Source organism: Coenobita brevimanus, chromosome 40, assembly GCF_032717465.1.
Source record: "Coenobita brevimanus isolate Jiangsu-jjx chromosome 40, ASM3271746v2, whole genome shotgun sequence".
In the NCBI taxonomy this organism is placed as follows: Eukaryota; Metazoa; Arthropoda; class Malacostraca; order Decapoda; family Coenobitidae; genus Coenobita; species Coenobita brevimanus.
This window is the reverse complement of record NC_136993.1, coordinates 59737922-59763527: the sequence shown is the minus strand read 5'-3', so window position 1 is coordinate 59763527 and position 25606 is coordinate 59737922. Positions and strand designations below refer to the sequence as shown.

The following is a 25606-nucleotide window of genomic DNA, read 5'->3' as shown; positions in this document are numbered from 1 at the left end:
TGACCCTATTTGGAATATGTCAAAACTTCGCGACCCACAGGAGAGAGAGAGAGAGAGAGAGAGAATTGGGAAGCGGTGAGATGCAGGCAGAAAGAATTCTGATAGGCAAGTTCTGCAATATGGTTGAGTGACATTCCAGTCATGAGCGCTACCAGATGCCCATGTAGCACGAGGGAAGGCATAGAGAGGTGGCACCATGGACGCAACTTCGTCTGAGCATTTGCCAAAAAAAATATCTGTAAAATAATGCAAGGGGAGGCAACATTCCTTCTTACTTGCACGGGAGGTAGTTTATATGTAATTATTCTAGCTTTAGGGTTGTTAATAGTGTAATAAGGATAATTACGATTTCAGTTAAGTAAATAAAATACACTGAAAGCATTTTACCTATTAGAATAAAAATAACCAGACCGGCAGATGAAAAAGATGTATTTCCAAACAGTTTCGGCGACAGCTGTCGCCCTTTTCAGTGGATCTACAGACCAAGAGTGGTACTGTACATACAAATACTGAGGCCTATTCTGTGTCCCTGCGACCCATCGAAATTCCTCTCGCGACCCATCTCTGGGTCGCGACCCATAGTTTGAGAATCACTGCTCTACCTTACCACACATTTTCGATCATTAATCTCTACAATACGATGACGTCTCTGTGACAGTTCATATTGACTGCTACCAAACAACTTTATTCAGGCTGGGAAAGTTTCCTGGAAATACGGTGATAGCATTACACTGTGTAGAGACAACTTTAGACATGAGGGTATTATGTATAGATTTCATTATCCCATTCACCATGAAAAATCTTCCCAAACTGGAAAGCATAATAAAAAAGATGAATCACCCATGCTAGGACCAATGAACCATATCGGTCTTCAGGTCAAGCAGAGATCCTTAGAGAGACCACTACATCTCTTATCAGAAGGATAACAAGAATGAAATAAAATAAATGGCCTCGTGTGGAAAGAACTAGTAAAGGTTGCGTCTAATCCCAACACGTCGAAAACAATCCCAAGTGAAATGGAACAGCTTTTTGGTTGCAATGAATAGAAGAAACACGACGTCAGCTTGCTGAAAAGATGAACAGGAGAATTTAACTCGTTTATCTCAAGTGATGAATGTGATAACGAAGGCTATATCTTATCCTTCCAGTTTCAAAAGCTTCTCTTGAACGAAATACAATCTGGTTTCATCAGAAGTCAGTGGAAAGATGAGGTCCTTGAAGTGATGATTCGAAACTTAATAAAACCGCCTGGCAGCAAAAAAAATAGGTGAAATATGACATCCTCTTGCTGAAGGTGTTACATGCATTTGTCTGTCGAGAGTGACATGTACTGTGCCGTATGGAAGAATTACAGTAAAACTAAATGGCTGTTTATTCGGCAGATACAATTTTCCGCCTGAAATGAACCCTTTCGCAGGACTGTAGGATCAAAACACAGTATATACTTTCCAGGTAATGGAGGCGAATGAGGCATTGCAGAAAGTGGCCGCCGGAGGGTACACACTGATTGACCACAGGAACTACATCAGTGTGTTGGTCACCTCACGCTACACCGACGCTCAGGGACAAACACCCTTCTACATCAGCAACCACGGCATCTCTGTCTTGGCTACGTTTGGCTGGGGCCTCAGGTAGGGAACTTTAAAGATATAGTAGTCTAAGGCACCACACGGAGCTGGAACAACAATATCACAGGAACCGATTTCTAATATGTAGACAAATAAAACCATCAATACTGCACTCTCGTCGTGGATGAATTCGACCGATTTTCATAGCCCATGGAGAGATAATCGGTAAAAATTATAGCAATTTAGTTACTGATACTCAAGACCAGACAACATTTGCATCAGTAACGAAGGCATCATTATTCTGATTAATATATTCAGGGTTTTTGGAACTGTCTGGAAATCAAAGGTTCTACGTGCAATCGATAACATAAGCTCAGTCACACACAGACACAGACAGACAGAGAGACAGACACACGCACACACACACACACACACACACACACACACACACAAGAACACAGACATACTATAAATACCCACACAGACACACAAACACACACAAATGCACAAATACACAGAAGCACACGAAGACACACATACACACATGTGCACACAAACACAGTCACACACAAACAAACACAATCTCACACAGAAACACAATCATAAAACACAAACACACACGTAATCACACACAAACACACACGTAAACACAAACAAAGCACACAAATGCAAACAAATACAAACACACAAATACAAACACACAGGCACACACAGAAACAAACACACAATTACACACACACACACACACACACACACACACAAACCCGCAGAAAGACACACACACAAACACACGTGCAAACACAAGCACAAACACACACACACACACACACACACACACACACACACACACACACACACACACACACACACACAAACACAAACACACGTGCAAACACAAGCACAAACACATACACACACACACACACACACACACACACACACACACACACACACACACACACACACAAGCAGAGACAGTTAAGCACACACAAACACAAACACACAAAAATATACAAAAACACAGATGCACACAGGAACACACACACACACACAAACACACAAAAACAACACACACAACCACACACAATCATACACATAAACACACACACGCAAAACCACATACAGAAACACACACAAACAAACACACACGCAAAACCACACACACAAACACACAAACACACCCACCCATAGGAACAGGAGCACAAAAAAACACAGACATTCACACAATCACACACACACACACACACACACACACACACACACACACACACACACATGTTCTCACCGCACCCCTGTCTTGCCATGAACAATTCCTTCCTTGTACAAACTTGCAGTGCACAACCTCACCACCAAACCTCACTGAAACACCTTTCCACGTCAGCAACCTCGTGATCTCTATAATGCGAATATTTGTTTGGGGCCGCACGTAGAATACAGTTAAATCTCTTATACGTTAAATACAACCGAGATGGTATTTTTACATCCACAGGCAGGGTGCACCATTCTTTAGACGCTTCAGGCAGTTGATGCAGCGGCTGGAAGATGGTGGCATAATCGAGCACTGGACCGGGGAGGTGATAGCCAGACGGGTGAGGGAGACCAGGCAGAATACCGCTCTTGGCTTACTGCTTGGCAATGATGACAGCCCAAAGGTACACAGTAGGTTTGTGGAGCCTGATGATTAACTTCCTCCTAACCCATTAGCGCCCAGTGTCCTAAATATAGGACGGAACTGGGCATTTTCAAAATTTAATAAAGAAGGGAACCCCGGGGCAAGGGACCTATGAGCTTCACGACTATGAGCCGACAGGCGGAGGGCGGTACGCCTAGCATCCTTCCAGCAAAATCTCTCGCACGAATTCTGGGAGCCAATGGGTTAATAAACTTCAGAAATACCATGAACAAATCAGTGCAGAGTAATAATATTGAATTAGAATATAGAATACACTCATGAAGCAAAATGGAATATAAAATACAGTCGTAAGGCATAATAATTATTCAACTAACCCTCTACTCTTGCCAATGGTTGGAAGGAACTCAATGCCAGAGTAAACTAGCCGGAGGAGGTCCTGTGGTCCAGTGTTAAGGTGGTAATTAGAGAGTTTGTTAAACTGCACGAGAAACGCTTTGCAATGACACTGTTGCTCATGCTGTCTAAAAAAAAAAAAAAAAAAAAAGTTTCATATTACCAACAACAGTCCTTCGTTCAGTGTAATTCTTGGCTGCTACTACTTTCCAACCAAAGATAGCAGTAGAGGATGACCAAAGAGTACTGTTCACGACTGTATATAATTAAGAACACTGGCCGTTGTACATACGTATGATCAGCTTTTTCAACATTACAGAATGAAGACAAGGCCGTGCCGTTGGGCCTGAACCACCTGCAGGGCGCCTTCTACCTGCTCTTCCTGGGTTCCAGCCTGGCTGCCCTGATCCTGCTGGCGGAGGTCATCACTCACTCCAAGTTTTAATCCCTACTACCTGAGGACGTCACTTTTATTTTATCACTGCTATCCATTGACAATCTTATTTATATCTGAGGAGGGATTTCATGGATAACTAGTTTAATGTAGAATGCTTCAAGGTTAGGCTTGAAGGCTGGGTTTGGTTTGGTTTGAGCTGTTTCTCGTTTCGTTTTAGCTCTCAAGTCTGCAAAAGTTAGGCCTCAATGACGACAATGTTAGGCAACAAGGAAGCCCCAGGATATGTTCACCCAATGGGACATATCAGAACGTCGTTTTCCTGTAAAAGGTGCTAGTTTTTTATTCTGACTGCTAATTTTGTTATTACAGCGATTTTTCCTTGGAAATGAAGGTTTGATTAAAATATAAATCACACTATGATAAAAGAGGAAAATCTTTTTATTTATTTATTTATTTATTTATTTTTTCAAAAACGAGTCAGCAGTTAAAAACAATGTTGATCATTCAGGGGTGGGGAACCTTTCTCCTATTAAGGGACATTAGGACACTTTTAACATCATGCGTGGGCCATTCAAAATTATCAACTTAAAATTAACTGTAGGCCAGTATATTATATACATACATATATATATATATATATATATATATATATATATATATATATATATATATATATATATATATATATATATATATATATACAGTATATTCGTTCATGAGCTTATGAAATTGCATTTATAAATTGCCTCGCAGGCCTGATCAAATAGTCTTGCCGGCCTTATACGGCCCGGAGGCCTGACGTTCCCCACCCCTGAGTTAGGATAATAGAGATGGTAGGCCAAATACATTAACTAGTACACAATGTACCAAAATCAACACTGTAGCCAGAGATATAGGATCAGAAAATAATTATAGACTCAGAGAAAGAACTTACTGCATGACAAAATAATTCTCTTTCTCTTATATATATATATATATATATATATATATATATATATATATATATATATATATATATATATATCATCTCATCCCGCACAAGCCGACTGGGTGCAAGCATACCTTATAGTATGCGACACTTGTTCAACCACAGCACCTCTTGTGTCCGCCAATGCAGTACGTGGCCTGAAGAACTCTCCCAAATTTTATTAACCTGGCTGGGCGCGAACCCACGTTCTTCAGTGCATGAACACGCACACTTTGCCACTGTACCACAGAGGCTGATGTATGTATGTATATATATATATATATATATATATATATATATATATATATATATATATATATATATATATATATATATATATATATATATATATCCAGACGCCATAATCCCGTAAGGGGTGGCCATTTGACTTTGAGTTATTTGTTATACGGGGAGGGTCACTAACCCTCCACCAACCTACTTATTGACACGTAGGGAGCACGTATGGTATGGTTATGGTTACCACCCAGCGTTGTAATGGTTTCTTGGCTTACAGAAAACCATTTAGCTTGTCACTCAATGTAAAGCCACCTGTAATGGAAAGAAAAGCAATAAGAAGTGACAGGACAGACGGGAGAAATAGGAAGAGAGGAGGGCCGGCACAGAAAAAGAATGATAAAGGCTAAGGAAGAAGTAGGCAGCACTACATCAAGTGAGTGGATGATGGTCGCCACCACCTACTACAATATATATATATATATATATATATATATATATATATATATATATATATATATATATATATATATATATATATATATATATATATATATATATATAAAGCCTCACTGATCCCTGAGTGGCATTACATGATCAATAAACCCTAACTAACCCTTGGATATAAACCTGCACAGGCTCAATCCGATTGGAGAGCTGTAATTGCCAATTAAGCTACCATGCGCCATAATTTGGTGTTATGGTTACCACCCAACATAGTAAAAGGTTTCCTGGTGTACAGGAAACCATTTGGCTTGTCACTCAGTGTGGAGTCACCCATAGGCAGAAGGAAGAGGAAATAATGAAGGAAAAAGACACACACACACACACACACACACACACATACATACATACTGTATGTATATATATATATATATATATATATATATATATATATATATATATATATATATATATATATATATATGTGTATATATATAGATGTGTATATATATATATATATATATATATATACCTAGGCTGCTTCCCCCAAGGAAAGGGAGGTAGCCGAGACAGGACGACACACTCCCCATTTACTCATCCATTCAAACACATTCATTCGCATCTTAGCCCCAAAGGGGAGAACGGACAGATCCTCACCACAACACCGCACAAGGGTCAACTGCGCAATGCAATCAGTGACATCCGCAGCAGGGCCCGACAGCAGAACTGGTTTACCCCTGCCACATCATAACAGACCCATCCCCTTACCCACACCTGACCTGACTAGCTGATCAGACCAAATGCAGGAGAATATCCCCTCAGGGCTGCGTCATCACTTATTCATTCACAATTTCTCTCCATTTATTTCTGTCACGCACAGCCACTCTTCCTTGCTCAACAGTCATCCCTCTCGCATCCAACGCTCTCTTCACACTGTCCATCCATCCTATTCGTGGTCTTCCTCTCAGTCTTACACCTCTCACATCAGATCTAGTTATCTTTTTCACCAATCGCTCATTATCCATTCTCTCCATATGCCCAAACCATCGCAACACCCTCTGCTCAACTCTACCAGCCATCTCCCGAACAACTCCAGTTCTCCTTCGCACTTCATCATTTCGCACCCGATCCATACGCGTCACTCCACACATACTCTTCAGACACCTCATCTCCATTACATTCAAACTTTTCCTCTGTGCTACACCCATATTTCATGTTTCAGACCCATATAACGCAGTTGGTACCACAACACCCTCATACAACCTTCTCTTTACATCCATTCTAAGCGAACGACATTTAAACACTTTTTTCATTCCTCCCAGCACCTTTCCTACTTCATTTATTCTAAACTTCACTTCTGCATCTATTCTTCCATCCACAGCAACATGTGACCCTAGATATTTAAAACAATCTACCTCCTCAAGCAACTCACCATTCAAAACTATATTCATCCCCCTACCATCTATCAACCTCGTACACTTCATCACTTTACTCTTATTCTCATTTACTTTCAATTTCCTCCTTTCACACACCCTTCCAAACTCCTCTACCAACTGTCTCAATCTCTCCTCTGAATCAGTCACCAGTGCAGTATCATCTGCAAACAGCAGCTGCTTCAGATTCCACTTTCCACCATCAACATTCACCAGACTCAGACCTCCACCTAAAACTCTTGCATTCACCTCCCTTACAACACCATCCATGTAAATATTAAACAACCAAGGCGACATCACACATCCCTGTCGCAGCCCCACTCTCACGGGAAACCAATCACTCACAGCATTTCCCACTCTTACACACGCTCTACTATTTACATAATAACTTTTCACCCTTTTTAGTAACCTACCATCAAGTCCATACAATCTTAAAACAGTCCACAAAGCCTCCCTATCAATTCTATCATACGCTTTCTCTAAATCCATAAATGCCCAAAACACATCCTTGCCTTTTGCTAAATACTTTTCACACACTTGTCTCACAGCAAACACCTGATCAACGCATCCCCTCCCTCTCCTAAAGCCACACTGCTCATCACCAATCACTCCCTCTGTACCCTCTCTAACTCTCATAATTAACACTCTACCATACACCTTACCTACAACACTCAACAGACTTATTCCTCTAAAGCTAGTACATTCATACTTATCCCCCTTTGCCTTAAAACATATATATATATATTCGTTTTGTGGCAAGCACTGTCAGCCATCTACTGTACCTTTAACAGTAGGTGTGAACAAAGGGAGATCGCTTAACTGGCCAATGAACTACCAGTGTACTTAACCCGCCCCGTCCCGACGACGTATGGGTACGTTGCAACGATTTGCATTTGCCAGTCCCGGCGACGTACCAGTACGTCGTGCAATTGTAAGGTACCTAATTTGCACAATTTTCAATTTTCGCACATGATTTTTCGTATGTATACACGGGACACCTTCCTCTATTCCTGTACAAGATACCAAGCAGGGACAATGCCTTACACTGCATAACCTCCCCCCTCCCCCCCTCACGCCATTGTCTTGGCAAAGGACCTGTTACCAGTGACCTGGCTAGTAAAGTTATTCAGGGCCAGAGTGATTCCCCAATCGATGACAATGTGGAGGACAATATTTACATAGCATTAGAAGAAGAAACAGCCAGAAATAATGATCAGGTAGTGTGGCAAAAATAGGTCAGGTATGGTGATTAGTTAGTGTGTGAAACAATGCTTATAATGCTTTTATTACTGCTTGAAAACCAATATACTGTCATACTACATATACATTCGTACCAAGTAAATAAATAAATACTGTTTATGAGTGGATAAAATAGTTACCCTCCCATAGAACTCGTTTTCTTTGGTGCCAGCATGTTAGAAAACCCACTCAGGTAAGGAGGAACTCCTACCTGGATTGGGCACTTTAAACCTCAGGTGAGCGATTTCTCTATGAATTTTCGATGTTTCTCACCAAAAGCGAAGGTTTTAGCCAAAAAAAAAAAAAATCGAAAATACCTCGGGACTGGGGGATGTCGGAGGTGCGGAAAACCTCGGGACGTGACGGGTTAACATAAGGGTCGATAGTTGTTGGTTAGTGAACATGGTGCAGCTCCTTACTGAAATATGCTTGTGTAAATTTATTGTCATGCGTAGTACATTTAAAAATTACTTAAAAAGCATGAGTTGTTTTACTGCTCTTTATTACTGGTTCATTATTCCCTTGCTCGCGGAGTGAGACTGAGTGTTAGGTATTGATGCGTGTGTGTGTGTGTGTGTGTGTGTGTGTGTGTGTGTGTGTGTGTGTGTGTGTGTTCCCATGACGGAAACCACCTTTTCGTGGTGGAGGGCTTGCTTGCCTCTTAAATCGAGTGGGCTTTATCAGTAGGAGGAAGTCCCTCCCGAACTCAGCAGGAGGACAATGTTACCCATGCTGGTGGGTCAGCGAGGGGACATACTAGGTGTTCCTATGTCCATTGCCTTGTGGATTGCCCTTAGTTGGGTCAAGGTTGCGGGAGGAAACCTCGAAAGAAAAATCGGTGACTGGAGTTCCACAGAAGCTGGGCTTGACAGACAGAGCTTCCGGCAGTATCTTGCAACCCTGCCCAGTAGATGGTCGTCGTGAATCTTCATGCCACTCTCACAGGCTGGGAAGGGCCAAGTCATGTGACGGTAAGGACTGCTCACCCTAACCATCACACAATTCACTCATTGCTCAAGCCCACTGCTATACTCAGCTCATTCCATCACCTAAGTGAGTCTAATAGCCGTCGTTTTCCATAGTAGAAGAACAGCTTTGAGTAAGTAATGTGTGTGTGTGTGTGTGTGTGTGTGTGTGTGTGTGTGTGAACAACTAACAAAATACGTTGGAAGGGTTGAGGGTGACCTATTATTTTTCAGAGCATTACCCCAACACCGAGGCCACAGATTTAGGTCAAACATCTGCCAAGCAAGGTCAGCTTAAAGTTTATATCCGATTTGGACCACACTTCGTAAAATGGTTGTGGGTAAGGAAAGAACGCAAGTATTCTATTTTGAGAACAATCCCTCAAAGGTTAAAGTCACGGGACAAGGTCAAAGTTCATGTTGTGTATCTGTGTACGGCATTAACTAAAACAGTTTTGATCTCATTTGGACCAAATAACGAGCAAGTGTTTGGATCAGCCACGGGGTAGCCTTTTTTTATTATTATTATTATTTTTTTTTTTTTTTTTTAGGGACAATTGGTCGGAGGGCAAGGTTACATGGCAACATCATCAGCTTAACGAGCGTTTATCCCATTTAGAGCAGACATGGAAGAAGAGTTCAAGGTAAGATGAGGATTAGGTATTCAAATCTGTAAACAAACACTCAGAGATCAAGGTCACAGGACAAATTCAGCTCGAGCAATTTTGATCCAGTTTGGACTAAATTTGTTGGAACGGGTTATGGTCAGCCACGAATGAAGTAATTCAATTTTTTAAAGCAACAAGTTGAAGGTTAAGGTTACAGGACAAATTATAATATTCGACTTTAGGATCGACTGGCGAGTGTAAATGTTGCACGCTCTGAATGCATATTGCACAAGACGTTCGAACTGTAGCCAAAGATGATGATGATCATGATGATGATGGTGGTGATGATGATGATTAATGCCTTTCGGCTGCACGAAGGTCATTACAGCAGACGAGAACTTTTGGCAAGTCTCAGTCTTACCCTACGTTACCACCCGCAGGAGTAGGCTTGCATGTGGGTCTTCGACTGTAGCTTGCTAATGGGTGAAAAGGAACAAAGTGTGCAACAATTTCCGAATCTGTAATTGTATGCTGGATGTCAATAAACACGTCGCTGATCCACAACATATGGAATATTGGATGCAGGATTTGACTACTGATTCCTCTTCAGGTTGAGAACGTTCTTAATATTTTACCGTTGCTGTCTACAAGCGACTTTCTTCAGCTTAGTGGTGTATAGTGATGATGGGGTAAATAAACACTAATAATCAATGTTACATATCACCTGTGTTCGACATTTGGGGGAGGCAGTGGGTCAATCGGTAGAGAGGTGACCCGCGATCCTACTGGAATCAGCTTTAAATTCCCGCTGGGGCAGGGAACAGTTTAAGAATTTGAATTTCATGAAATCAGACTTTACTGATCTACCAGAAGACCCGCCGACATGTAAAAATACCCCCGCTAATACCAATACACCAGTCCTTTATGAGACAGCCCTAGCATGTATTCAATATGGACGGTGGGTGTTAGCGCCGAAGTGGTGACATGTAGAGGTGTATGGCATGTAGGAGGACTACTGGGCATTGGGAGCAGACTGTGAAGTGTATGCCCAGAGTCGGACACATTAAAAAGAAAAAAAAATAGATAAATATAGACATGTATACAGAGAGAGAGAGAGAAACAGAAAGCATACAACAAATTAATCAGTCTCTAATGCTGTAGAAATGGTGTGGCAACTCCAAGGTAAAGAGGGATGAAGAAATAGACAGTGAATATCAGTCTACCTATTTACTTAGGGTTTTCTCCCTAAAGGGGGGTAACCGAGACAGGTTCATCTACACACACATATTTATTCATATCTTAGTCCCTAAGGGGAGAAGAGACCGCTAGTCACTGCACCACACCGCACGTGGGTCAACTGCGCAGTGCAATCCAGCGACATCCGCAGCAGTGCCAGACAGCCAAACTGGTTTATGCCTTCTACATCATAATGGACCCAATCCCTTCCCCGCACCTGCAACATTCAGCCGATCAGGTCAGATGCGGGAGAACATCCCGCCAGGGCTGCATCACCATTTATGCATTCTTAATTTCCCTTCCTTCATCCCTATCACACGCAGCCACTCTTCCTTGCTCTACAGACATCCCTGTCACATCTAACGCTCTCTTCACACTGTCCATCCATCATATGCGTGGTCTTCCTCTCCACCTTACACCTCTCACATCAGATCCAGTTATCTTCTTCATCAATAGCTCTTCATCCATTCTCTCCATATGCACGAACCACTGCAACACCCTCTGCTCGATTCGATCAGCCGTCACTTGCATAATGCCAGCTTTCCTTCGCACTTCATCATTTCCCAGTCGATCCATACGCCACTCCACACATACTCCATAGACACCTCATCTACATTACCGTACATTCAATCTCTTCCTCACTGCTACTCTCATATTCCATGTTTCTGACCCATATAGAGGAGTAGGTACCACTGCTCCCTCATACAGCCTTCTCTTTACATCCATTCTAAACGAATGGCATCTAAACACATTTTTCATTCGTCCCAGCATCTTTCCTACTTCATTCATTCTAAACCTCACCTCTGCATTTATTCTTCCGTCCACAGCAACATGTGCCCCTCAGTACTTAAAACACTCTACTTCCTCAAGCAATTCACCATTCAAAACTACATTTATCTTCCTACCAGTGAATACGATGAAGAGAAAAAAAATGGTAGATGTGCTAGGATTGTAAAGAACAGGTTAGCCGCTTATTGGACGAATTGGTGAGAAAGCCGCAGAAACTTTCATCCTGCTGTTGACAGACGGAGGCTGCTGCTGATAATGACTGTGATGGTTACCAGTGCGTTTTATACTATCACTTATTGCATGACAAATAAACCTGTGAAGGCAAGCTTCCTAGACTATGTTCGGAACCGAATATATAAAAAGTAAACGAAAGCAAGTCCAAGAAAAAAGTAACCTCTGTAATAGAGCTAACTCTTCACCATCGTGCTTCCTCTCAATTTAGGGATACTCTCACTTGTGTAAACAAACTCTGAGTTAATGTATGTATGAATCGTTATATATTACGGAATTGCCTTTATACCACAAAGATCCGACTAACCCACTTTTACCAATGCTCTGCTAGTCATGTGGTTCTGACGTTCGATATCTAGTGTGCTGTCAAAAGACTTATTTTTGAGTCTCGAAAGTTTATGGCACAGTGGATGTTTGTTGAAGCACAATATCCTGCATCTTGGATGTACTCCATGCAAAGAAATACTAACATTTTGTAGAATATATGCGTGACCATATTCAGTTTAGGGAGTAACCTATGACTCTAATCATGGAAGGTTACATAACCAATTGCTTTTGTAGAGACTCTCTGGGTATCTATAAAAGTAATATTGTAACTCAGACACTTTTTTCAGTGAATTCAACTATAATCACCAACATTCGCATTATCAGTCCATTTCAGTATTACATATTCGTTTAATACGGGAACCCAGCAGTACCAAAAGAAATAATAGCGGAAGTTTTCATGAAATAAGGTGTTCGGAAGATGATGATGATGATGATGATAAGGGGTTCAGAAGTGATTGTAATAAGCATGATAAAAATGTCTGGTATTATGTTTAGTCGCAGTAAATCAATGCCTGTTATGAGCAAACTAATACGTACTGTTCTAGGCTACGCGAATTAACAATTCATGTAGGAAAGTGGTGGATACCATCGTATATCTATCTATCTATCTATCTATAAAGGCTGAAATATTATCTCGAATGTGGAATGGGGTCCAAAACCAAGTATAATTCGCTCACTCTAATCTGGGAAAAATGTAACTTTATTTCAGCTCAGTTAATGGCCACGTATAACCAGACTGAAAGTCTGATCTGACTAGTAAGCAAAACTATTCATTATTTCATGTGTAAGACTCACTAAATTTCATGCAACGTCTTGGTATTCGAGTTGCGGGAGTGGCCCAGTTCCTTCAGACGAAAACAAAGTAATTATAGTTAGTCTTCCCCAAAACTCCGGGGCAGAAACCTCAATAACAGGTTCCCATTCAAGGATCGGCCTGAGAAAATCAAATACACATATCTCTTCAACACAACAAGCAACTCCAGCCTCACCAGTGGCAGGAGAAATTTTGGTCTGTATTAAGTCATCGTGAGCTGTGGCTGGAGTTAGAACTTTCCGCACAACTCATTTTTCAGAAGTCCCAAGATTACCTTAGAATATTACCTGCATCAGTTAAACTTACGTCCTGGACCGCAAAAATTATATTGGTTGGTTGAAGAAGAACGAGGGAAAACAAGGTTAGGAACACGAGGAGGAGGAAGAGGGAGAGGAGGAGGAGGCGGATGAAGTGACAGTCAAGTGGTTGAAGTCGTCTGAAAAGACGAGAGTTCGATCACAGGCTTCGGCAGAAAATTATTTTTGTTTCGTTAAAACAAACCTTACTGACTTTTCACAAGACAAAAATACATCATATAAAAACTAGCCAGAAATGAGATCCTTAGTATATACCCGGCATCAGTGGTAGGTGCTCGTGTCAAATTACTAGTATGTGGGGGCGTGTGGCACGTACGAGGACTGCTGGGTCACAGAGAGCGGCACTTGGGTGTATGCACGGAATCGGACACCAGGAAAAATATGTATTAAACAATGTATCATAAATGAACTCAGTTACTCTCGTATACACGTACTGTATATTATCATCATTCTGACACTTTATTTTTTTTTTTTTCGCCTAAGAATGGAGGAGGGGAACCATTGATCATTGGAATGGTAAGCACTGGCGAAGGTAAGTATGGAATATATCTCACTTTGACCTTCAGGGAATTGAACACGAGCTGCTTCCCCAGATCAAGATACGCAGCCGTCTAATTTACAATCCTCGTCACCATTTCAAATCTAGGTAGGAAAAATATATTATATCATTTCAGGGTAATAAAATGAATATGGTTGACCGCAAATAAATACACTACCGGGTGAGTGAAGGAATTCGCATGACCATCAATCCATAACAGGGTCAGCTATTGCATTCTGCTAAGAAATACAAACATTCATCCATATAAGAACGTATTTGATGTTTGTATAGTCCAGCTGTCAATATCCACTGTCAGTGAAATAATGTATTACCTGCCTGGGCAAACCAACACTTCAAAGCTGAGGATAAAACTCTCAATTCCCTTTGCAAACACCTGACAGCTTCTAGTCTGCAGCAATAATTCTCTTCGATCGTACCGTGGTCGAGAATCTTATAGGTTACTGTGATTGGTCAGGTATATGTGGGTGTGTAAAAATTATACTTACACATGGACAAGCTGTTTTTTTGTGAAAATACATAAGTTCCCATGCATCACAACTGTTTTCTTGGCTTGAACAGGTTCACTACACTCCTGGAGAATTCATCATTTGGCAAAGATTTAATGTTCTATATATTTGGATGTTTTAATTAAGATGTCTTTAAATATTTTTTTGTTTTGTATTTATTTCTTTAAAAAGAACCAAGGGCTGGAACCCGTCAGTAGTTTTCCACTTCTATGAAAACTGAATAAAACAAAGGTAACATCGAGCTCAGCTGATTTCGACATGTCAGGAAAACTTGCGTTTAATAAAAGTGGATCATTGGCTGAAGTAAATACAGACTGAAGAAAACAGTTATCGAGTTGACCAGCTGAATATATATAAGCTGATTTCCACATTTGAAAAATAGAAAATCGGTGGGACAAGCATTGTGCGTTAGTCGTAGTTAAGAACAGTGACTATTGAAACAGCGAGCTTAAGAGGTGAATAATGCAGCACTGCCGAAAACAGAGTGAGGGGAGTGAGGAAGAGGAGAAAAGCTGACGCACCGAAAAAGCTATGAATCCACAGTGTTTAGAAGAGCTGTATTTGGAAGTCCACTCCCCGCAGCCACCCCACTCTCACTCTTACATAGGTTCTGTGTGATATCTCAGTATCCATACAAGTTAAAGAAAAGGGGGGGGGGGAAGGAGGTTTTTCTCTAACACCAACAAATTCCAGGATGCAGATTTTGCAAGATGGGCTTAGTAAAGATGCTTTATTAATAACCGTCAGCTGAAATGGAGACACTATTTTTTACAACCTATATGATAAATGAACTCGATCACTAGATCTCTTTTCTGCACAGAATATATTTATATCTACTATAGTTAAAACGAAAGCTAGCCAATCTCTTAACTGTATAGTGATGTGGATCCGGCATAACGTTTAAGGAAAAGTCGGACCGCTAGTGAAGAAAAAGAATATATAACCCCTTTAGTGTGCGTTCCAGCTTAACAAAAATATAATGATTCTCCTACATCTACAGGTGTACACAAGTGATATCAGAATCTGCCTTCCGTTTCTTCAGATCAATGCTGGTTTCGTGACTTGTATAGCTTTCCAGTATTTAACTCTCTACCTGCGAACTACCTACATCGAATCTTATATCGGTTAATGCCAGGTGAATTTCAATATGCTGAAGAGAAATTTAGTGCTTCAAAAAGGTTAAAACTGACACGGATAATGTTGTGGCCAAGAATACTGAACTTCGTAATTTATTTTGGTTGTCGACTGACGACTTAAATCACCAGACATGTATCACCACTCGCAAGGGTTAACCAAATCAATAATCTAATGATCCGATTTCTGTATGTCTGTTGGTTTGCACGTTTGTCTATTTGTGACCGAAACAACAAAAACGGCGCTTTGTAGCGCAATTTTTGTTAGAGCAATGTATAGCTAAAATGTTCCAACTACTATCTGTACATTTAGGCTGCTTCTCTCAAATACAGGGGAGTATCCGAGACATGACAACACACTCCCAATTTACATATTCACACACACACACACACACACACACACACAATTATTCGTATCTTAGCCCCAAAGGGAGAAAGGACAGATCCTCGCCACACCAAACCGCACGAGGGTCAACTACGCAGTGCAATCAGCGACATCCGTGGGAGGGCCTGACAGCAGAGCTGGTTTACCACTGCCACATCATAATGGACCCATCCCCTTACTCGCACCTGACCTGAGCCAACTTGAAGAATAATAAAATATTCCAGTCCAATCGGGCCACCGGTTCCCGAAGTATGAATCATTTCTGGCCTTTTGATTTTGAACGGCTCCAGCGGCCTTTAGGCGGATCACTTTCTTTGTGGGCAATGAAGTTACCGCATCACACCCCAAACTGCGCAACATGATGCAATTTTTGTTATAGCAAGATACCGTTAAAATGCTAACTTGAAGAATAAAACAACATCCAGTCCAATTGCGCCACCGGTTTCCGAGTTATGACTCATTTCTGGCCTTTCGACATCCAGCGGCAAGGCCGCTGAAGGCGGCCTTTGATCGAGTACAGTTACTGCTACCATTAAATGGTACTTTTGTTTTTGTACTTTTTGTAATATTCATTTCAAAGGAATTTCTTCCAGATAATTGTATTAAACTTACTGTAAGATTTCTTCTGTTCAAGCGGCAGTGAGACTCGGCCTATTACAGAAATGGAAAAACGCACTGAAACATACAGAAGTGACAAAGCTGAGGTGGATGAGATGTCTCAGTGGATGACAGAACAGAGAATAGTGTGCTGCCTGAGAATTTGGCATAAAAAATATTAGGAATCTGATGCTGACCGATTGGGTGACACGGTCTGGGCATGCTGAAAGAAAGTGGGAGGATGACTGGCTGAGTAGGGTCACAAGTTTGCACATCGATGGGAGAATGCCCTGAGACAGTGAGACGGAGACATGGGATAGGCTCTGCGTGGCAACCAGGATACAGAACTGAGGGAAATGGTTCAAGATAATGATATGGAAAGTAATACTATAGTAGTAGTAGTAGAAGTAGTAGTAGCAGCAATAGCAGCAGCAGTAGTAGTAATAGCAGTAACTAGTTTTTGTTGTTGCCAATGTCCATCTGAAATCGGAACCTTGTGGACTGCAATTGGAAATCGCCCTCTTCCTGCAACTCACCATCCTTATTACGGGATAGGGAAGTAGCTGAGGGACGTACGTATAACCGGGGAGCTCTCTCTCTAAGTTACATTGGTGCCACCACGTGAAGGCGCCCATCTCAAGCACAGACACATGGAAGGCTACAAATAAGTGAAAGGTCCTGCATATCTTAGCACTGGAACTGAAATCGGAAAACGCAGATGGCGAAACCTAGCACAAACACGGCTTTTTTTCCTGACCTACAATGAAGATACAATAATAAAATTTAACTGTAATTGTTTGGGTAATGTACAAAGCAACCACCGACTGGTGAGATGTTATGTGTGTGTGTGTGTGTGTGTGTGAGAGAGAGAGAGAGAGAGAGAGAGAGAGAAAGGTCTATCCTAAGGAGAACGTCTTTCTTTTTTATAGTGTCTTAGTTAACAGCCAGTGAACGTAACATCACTGAATAATTACATGCTGATGGATGTAATTAAAAATGAAGACACGAATTCCCACAAAAATTAAACAAAAACTCTGCCTCAAGAGATTCCTAAGTTAGACATTCATTTATCCATCATTAATCCTTACATCTTTTACTGTCCAGTAAGAAACGTAGGGGACCGGGGCTAGTCTTTTATTTCCAGACATATAAGGCAAGTGACCAGTCTCTCATCCCTGAATAGCATTATAGGAGCAATATACCCTAACTATCCTTCATAAGTAAACCTTGTGGCGTAATATTCGTTTTGGGCATTAAACTTACTAGATCTGCAGCGGTAAATATTGTTTTTAAAATACATGAACGGAATGCGGTGAAACAGTAAAGGAAGAATTTAGTATCCATAACAGCTCGGGAAGGAGAATTGGCAGTTAAGTGTTACCACAGCCTTTCCGCCTCTATCGCGATAACTCATCTATTATATTCTAGCAACGGCCAGATCATTTTGTCCAGGCAAGTGAATATAAGTATCCTTAGGCTACTAATGATGGTAGAGTACCATTACTACGCTCATGGTCGGGACCAGTCTAGTATTCTATTCTGGTTAACGCCAGGCGATGAATTGAACCGAAGAGTGTTAATACTAAAGGTAGAGATCATTAAGCAAGCACTAATTATAGTAAAACCGGAATATGGAAACACTCTTGTCATCACAAGTCGCAGGATAATGAATTTAAGAAAGAAAAATTATGAAGCACCAAAAAGGTTTACCAGTCATAATGGTACTTCAGTAACTAGGTCAGGCTAATCTCCATTTCCTTTTCTAACTGGACATAGTTAAACCAATAACTCCCACAGTTCCCGTGCGAGAGATTTTGCTGGAAGGGTGCTAGGCGTACCGTCCTCCGCCTGTCGGCTCACAGTCGCGAAGCTCATAGGTCCCTTCCTTGGGGTTCCCTTCTTTAATAGATTTTGAAAATGCCCAGCCCTGTCCTATACTGAGGACACTGGACATAAATGGGTTAAAAATGTGAAGCATTAAAGTAGCGTTAAAAAAAAATAATATCAAAACCTTAGAAATCAAACCAGTCCTACACTAGGTGAAAAACTGGGAATCCTCCAAAAATAAAATGAGTTACACAGTTCTCATAACACACACACACACACACACACACACACACACACACACACACACACACACACACACACACACACACACAATGAAAATCCAGTTGTCATTACATGCTTGAGGAAATAGCGTTAATGATCCATAGACCCTGTTAGACGGGCACAAGAAGGGGAAAAAAGAGTTATCTAGGGGAGCATTAGAGGTTAGATGGAGAAAGACTACTGAGGAAGTGAAGAAGCACTATCGCGTTGTGGATAAGCTAGAAAGCATTAGGGGGAAAAATATGAAACTGTTTGCCGATGTGGATCAAAGTTTGACTAGGCGAGTGTATGTGAGTGAGGAGGAAGGGGAGATTAAGGATGAAATGCAGGCAGGGAGTGGTAAGATGTGAGTGAAGGAGCGGGCAGGCAGGTGGGAATCGACAGGGCGACATGGAAACGATTCGTCTGTGGTCACATTTTTTAGGATTAAAGTGTCTGGAGATAGTTGGATAAACAAATGGATGATATATATTTTTTTTTTAGTAACGTGCTTGATTCAACAAAAACCTTCAACAATAATGAAACTTCCAAATAAAATGGCACATCATACACAGGGTAAAACTAATGGACGCCGAAAGACATATATCCACACACCGAATCGGTTAATTAGGAAGATTGGAAAAGTTTCTGCAAGAGCTGTATCCTCTTGACAGCAAAAAAAATAAATAAATAAATAAATAAATATCATCAATAGATAGTTCTAGTTCAGGACTGTGTAAAGTGAAATACATTGCTGACTGGTATTGGCATACAAACCATAGCTATCAGCAACCTTCAAAATAATATCACACAATTCATTAATGAAAAGACATATAAACAGGCTGACCCATAATCACGCAAAATCAGTCACCCATTGGTTAGAAAACATTTTTGACATAATGTTTTGGTAATAGATAAAGGTGAACGCGTCATCATAAAATGATTTTTTGACGACAAGTGAGGATCTTCAACATATGAGGGAGGAGGAGAACAGGCAGAGCCAGAAAGAAAATTCAGAGATTAATATGACGAAATTCAAAGTTCCTTCTGCGTAAAATACACAGAAGAGGGTACAAGTCGAGCCGAAACAGGTGTATCGTAATAGTAAGTTGCTTTAGCTTGTGGAGGTAATTCTTCTACCATCACACACACACACACACACACACACACACACACACACACACACACACACACACACACACACACACGTATGTATGTATGTAAAATGGAACTGGAATAAGTCAACTGTTGATTTTACTAATTGCAGAGAATTTCTCATCGTAGTTATTTTTTCCAGAGATTCCCCCCCCCCCCTCTTCAGCCCGTACTGTTTGTTTTATTTTTTGACAGCGAAAACAACGGTGAAATTGTTTATTTCACAAGGAACCATCAACGAGAGTGTGGGTGTATAGTACCAGAGTAACGTTGTAACTGGCTGTACATTGGCGTGGCCAGGCCAGTGCCGGGCTACCAGTAAATGATTCATGCGTGAGCCTTATTACCACCACAGGGAGGGCATGCGTGCGCCACTCACGCTTGGTTATAAACACAGTGTGGCCTGCTGGTCGGCGTACTGGTGGGAAGCTGCGGCTGGAAGGAGCAGTGGTGTGTGGAGCTGGTGGCCAACGCAGCTGAAGACAGCTTCCATTTCCTGTGAGTAATAAAGTTTCTACCTTTACTTTTACCAAACTGAAGTATACCATTGTGTCTATGACAAAGCTTCAGATCAATGTTAGGTCGTTTACACAAAGATCATAACCACAGAAGAAATTACTAAAAGAAACTGGAAAAGGGCGTCTTACAAAAAAAAAAAAAAAAAAAAAAAAAGAGGTGTCGGAAATGTTAAAAGTATTTTCGATTACCTACTAATACCATGGAGCAGCGATGCAACAGTAAGGCCAGCCAGGTCACAACTGGAATAACACGATTCTGTTCCAAGGCCGACTGTTAAACTAAGTGTGATTCCCCGTGACCCTTCGTGCTACTCTATCCTTGTCTTTAACTCATAGAATACACTTGGTAGGTGCAGCTTTCCTTTTAACAAACAGCATCAAAAGGACCAACAGTTCTGCTGCTCTCTGCTTTCTTTCTATTTTCCTTTACACTCTGTTATACACTTAATTCACCCACCAGTAAAACTGTGACTAAGATGTAAAATTGACACTTCCACTTGGTGCTGCAGGAAAATATTACACACCTGAAAATTTTGATTGTCCGGATTAATGACCTTCGTGCAATTAATGGTCATAATCCTTTACTTCCATCTTCTTGAAAGAGTCAACACGTCCCGCTCGAAGCTGGATGAACACAAGGTCGATAACTGGGCTGGACAAAGTAGTGTTTTCATGTTGTCCCTGTTACCTCAGCAGTGCAGTTTGTGACCTGGGTATAATTTAGAATAGTTCGGGTCGCTTTCAATGGGTACAATAGGAGCAGCTAGAACTGATTGCCATAATGACCCTTCTACAGTCGGCAGCCATTAGTTTTAAACCCACTTCATCCAAACAGTTATCGTAATCATAATATATTTCGACTACGGTATGCTTCATATTTAAAAAAAAAAAAAAAAAAAAAAACTGTTTTCAGTCTCTTGGCTGCTACAAAAACAGATAAGTCTCAGAACAAGACTGGAATGAAGAGAGAAAACAATAGTCTCTCTCTCTCTCTCTCTCTCTTAAGGGGGATTTTTTTTTTTTCTTCTTTTAAGAGTTCATTATGAGGGCTCTCTTGTAGGCTTCCCTGTCATTGCTTGAAACCTATATATATATATATATATATATATATATATATATATATATATGTGTGTGTGTGTGTGTGTGTGTGTGTGTGTGTGTGTGTGTGTCTGATTACTTAAAACCACAATCAAAGGAAAAGGGTTATTAAATATGCTAATTAAGTAGGGTTTCCTTCTGTTAAAGTTATATTAACTTAGAAAAATTTAATACCTTACCTCAAACGTCGCAGTGAAAAATATATTCCAGAATTCGCAGTTATATATATATATATATATATATATATATATATATATATATATATATATATATATATATATATATATATATATGTGTGTGTATGTGTGTGAGTGTGTCTGATTACTTAAAACCACAATCAAAGGAAAAGGGTTATTAAATATGCTAATTAAGTAGGGTTTCCTTCTGTTAAAGTTATATTAACTTAGAAAAATTTAATACCTTACCTCAAACATTGCAGTGAAAAATATATTCCAGAATTCGCAGTTATTATTAAGACTTTATATGTTTATACATCTGACTCGGCATAAGAACAGACAATCCGTTCCTTGGAATGCAGCATTTCTTCTACGCGTAGGTGATGCCACACACCTTCCAATATCTCCGCTTAGACGCTAATACTGACCATCCATATAAAACACATGCTTTCAGCATGGTCCGATCCAGCACTTCTGAAAGCGGCAGAGGAGGGGAGGGTGTGATTCTTAGCAGCATTACCATAAGTCGGAATCCATGCTGACTTATTATTGCATTCCCCATGTGCCCACTAGGCCGCCTCTAAATCTGTGCCTGAGTAGGATTGTCACCTAGGATTGGTGTGATGGTCTTCCTGTGGGTCTCCTAAGACATGATGGTGGTTTGTGGAATATTATTCTAATGAAATTCATATTCGAATCCAAATACCAAATTTGCAGTGTCCTAACCTGGAATCGATCTTCCTTCCATATGGTCACCATTGCGCTGCTCAACCACTTGACCATCACTTCCCGCACCTGTGCATTTTGTCTGGCTGAGGTTCTGTCTTCAGCCTCTTAGGTGGACGCGGGACGTTTGTGATAGGAACCTAACCTTTCGAAACAAGCACTCCTTAATTGTTTAAGGTGCTGGAGCATCACTTGAAACGGCTCATTCAATCAGTTGGGGGAGGCGGTGGCTGAATCGGTAGAGAGGCGGCCTGCAGTCCTAACGGACCCAGGATCGAATCCCGACTGGGGCAGGGAACAGTTTAAGGATTTGAATTTCCTAAAAGCAGTCTTTCCTGATCTACCAGATGACCTGCCGACATGTCGTAAAAATACCCCCGCTAATACCAGTACACCAGTCCTGTATGAGACAGCCCTAGCATGTATTCAGCATGGATGGTGGGTGTTAGCGCCGAAGTGGTGACATGTGGAGATGTAGGAGGACTACTGGGCCTTGGGATAGGTCACTGCCCCCAAGAAATAGGCCCTGGAGCCTTTGCCCAGAGTTGGACACGTAAAAAAAAAAAAAAAAAAAAGTTACAGCCCAAGGGTTTTCGCACGCAGATGCTTCACTACCAAAGACTTTTCCATCCTCCCATTTTACGGGCCCTTATGGTCCCGTATCTTTCCGGGATTTTGTACTTGCTTCTGTTTTACTCTGGTTAGTATAGTACAAGACAGCGTCCCTCAGGATAAGAGAGTTTAGCGTGCGTGCGTGTATGTCTGTGTGTGTGTGTGTGTGTGTGTGTGTGAAGTTGCAAGTTACCTAGAAGACATGTACGGTTGAAGCACAGCAACATGTAACGACAGTCATCCTTCTGACAATGCTTTAGTAAGAATGTTACAGGCTATAAGAATTTATTATTTACCTCCCCAAATAATCCTGGGCTATGCAAATGCCGGTGGTTTATTTTTTTTAGAATATCTTTGATGAGATGGAAGGATGAAGTGATGAGATTTACGGGATAAGGAGCTGTGAGTGGGAGAGATGGCAGCCGAATAACAGGAGAGGTCGATGTGGAGGTGTTTTTGTTTGTGGCTACACCTTTCGAGATGAAGGCATCTGGCAATAGATATATAGACAGAGAGATGTATATCCTGTTCGCAACTGAGATAACCCTAGTTCAAATATCAGTCTGACAGGTCAGAATAATCGGTGCAGCTTGTTTCCCTATTGTTTCTGTTCAAATACCTTTACACGTGTGTGTGTGGATATAATACTGACTCTTGTGGGATGTACCCAAGGGAAGCTTGGGATTATACTGTTTGTCTTATGTTCCTGCTGCAGTCGAAAAGAGTAAATATATATTTTTTTCCTACATTATGTGAATGGAGAGAGAGACTGACAAATGAGGAAGTCAAGTAACTGTGTGGTGATGAGGTGGATGTGATTTGGATGGTTTAGCCATGTGGAGAGGATGGTAAGTGACAAACTGACTAGAAGAGTGTATGTGAGTAAGGCTTATGAGCAGAGCAGGAAATGGAGGCCAGTGAGACGGAGGGATGAAGCAGAGAGATTATGAGAGAGCGTGTTGTGAGTTGGAGTAAGGGTAACCAAATGGCGGAGGACAGGTCGACATGGAAGCGATATGTTTTTGGTTGCCCGTACGGGATGAAGACAGACTGATATAGATAGATTAATATTTTGATATCAGCTCTATATTACTTATGAACACATTGAATACAGTGCCTGAATGGATTTCTGAACAAGGGCTTTACCCAGTCTGCCCACACACACAGTTTTATTGTAAAGGCTCCTTAAGTTCCGTAACATCTGTTCCTCTGGGATCTATTTTGCTGTTTATATCCCGGTATTCGCTTTTATGTCATAATCATCATCCTAATTATGCAGACCTCTTTTCATATCTTGCAATGCGCTGATGTAGTGTTCAGAAAGCCAGAAAAATTATATATATATGTAGATATATATATATATATATATATATATATATATATATATATATATAACTATCTATCTATCTATCTATCTATCTATATATATATATCAATATCTATATATATCTATATATATATATATATATATATATATATATATATATATATATATATATTTATTTATTTATATATTTATATACCGGTATATATATATATATATATATATATATATATATATATATATATTTATATATTTATATACCTTATTGTGAATATATATATATATATATATATATATATATATATATATATATATATATATATATATATATATATATACCGGTATATAAATATATAAATATATATATATATATATATATATATATATATATATATATATATGTATGTATGTATGTATGTATATAAAATGCTAGACTAACCAAAGTTTACCAGCTGAATGAGTCACACCCTAATTCATTTATGTCATTAACGCAACCACTATGTATATGAGTCTATGGCAAACCTAATGTCTGACTTGGCTCGTATCTCTGACTGGGGTAAAAATAATCTTGTTGTTTTTAATGCATCAAAAACTCAGTTTTTACACCTATCAACCCGACACAATCTTCCACAGGAGTACCCACTAATGTTTAATAATATCAAGCTCAATCCTGCATCATCCTTGAATATGCATAGGGTTTCACTCACTCGGGACTTATCTTGGAAAGATCATATTACATCTCTTTTAAAATCAGCTTCCAAGAGATTAGGTGTGCTAAGCCGACTCCGTACCTTCTTTACCCCTGCACAGTTGTTGACTTTATACACGGGTTTTATTCGCCCCTGTGTAGAGTACAACTCTCATGTGTGAGGAGGCTCCCCACATACAGCTCTTCTCAATAGGGTGGAGTCAAAGGCTTTTCGTCTCATCAACTCTCCTTCTCTTACTGGCTTCCTTCAACCTCTGTCTCTTCGCCGCACTGTTGCATCTTTATCTCTTTTCTATCGCTGCTTATATGGTCGCTGCTCCTCTGAACTGTCTGCTTGCATCCCTCCATCTCTACGACGGGCGCGTAGCAACCGCAACAAACTCTCATTCCTTTTCTCCCCAACTCTCTAATGCAAGAGTTAACCG

The 25606-nt window shown here is 40.5% G+C and overlaps 1 protein-coding gene across 1 annotated transcript in view; it reads left to right on the top strand.

The window, feature by feature from the left end:
• The window catches only part of LOC145397145 (glutamate receptor ionotropic, kainate 1-like), a 48998-nt gene extending 28500 nt beyond the window's left edge, over window positions 1-20498 (top strand). The window contains exons 11-15 of the mRNA XM_080270342.1: window positions 1453-1631; window positions 3058-3220; window positions 3914-4015; window positions 11962-11986; window positions 20374-20498. Coding sequence (XP_080126468.1) covers window positions 1453-1631; window positions 3058-3220; window positions 3914-4015; window positions 11962-11986; window positions 20374-20498 — 594 coding nt within the window. The remainder of the gene's footprint in view (window positions 1-1452; window positions 1632-3057; window positions 3221-3913; window positions 4016-11961; window positions 11987-20373) is intronic.
• The last annotated feature ends 5108 nt before the right edge of the window (window positions 20499-25606 follow it).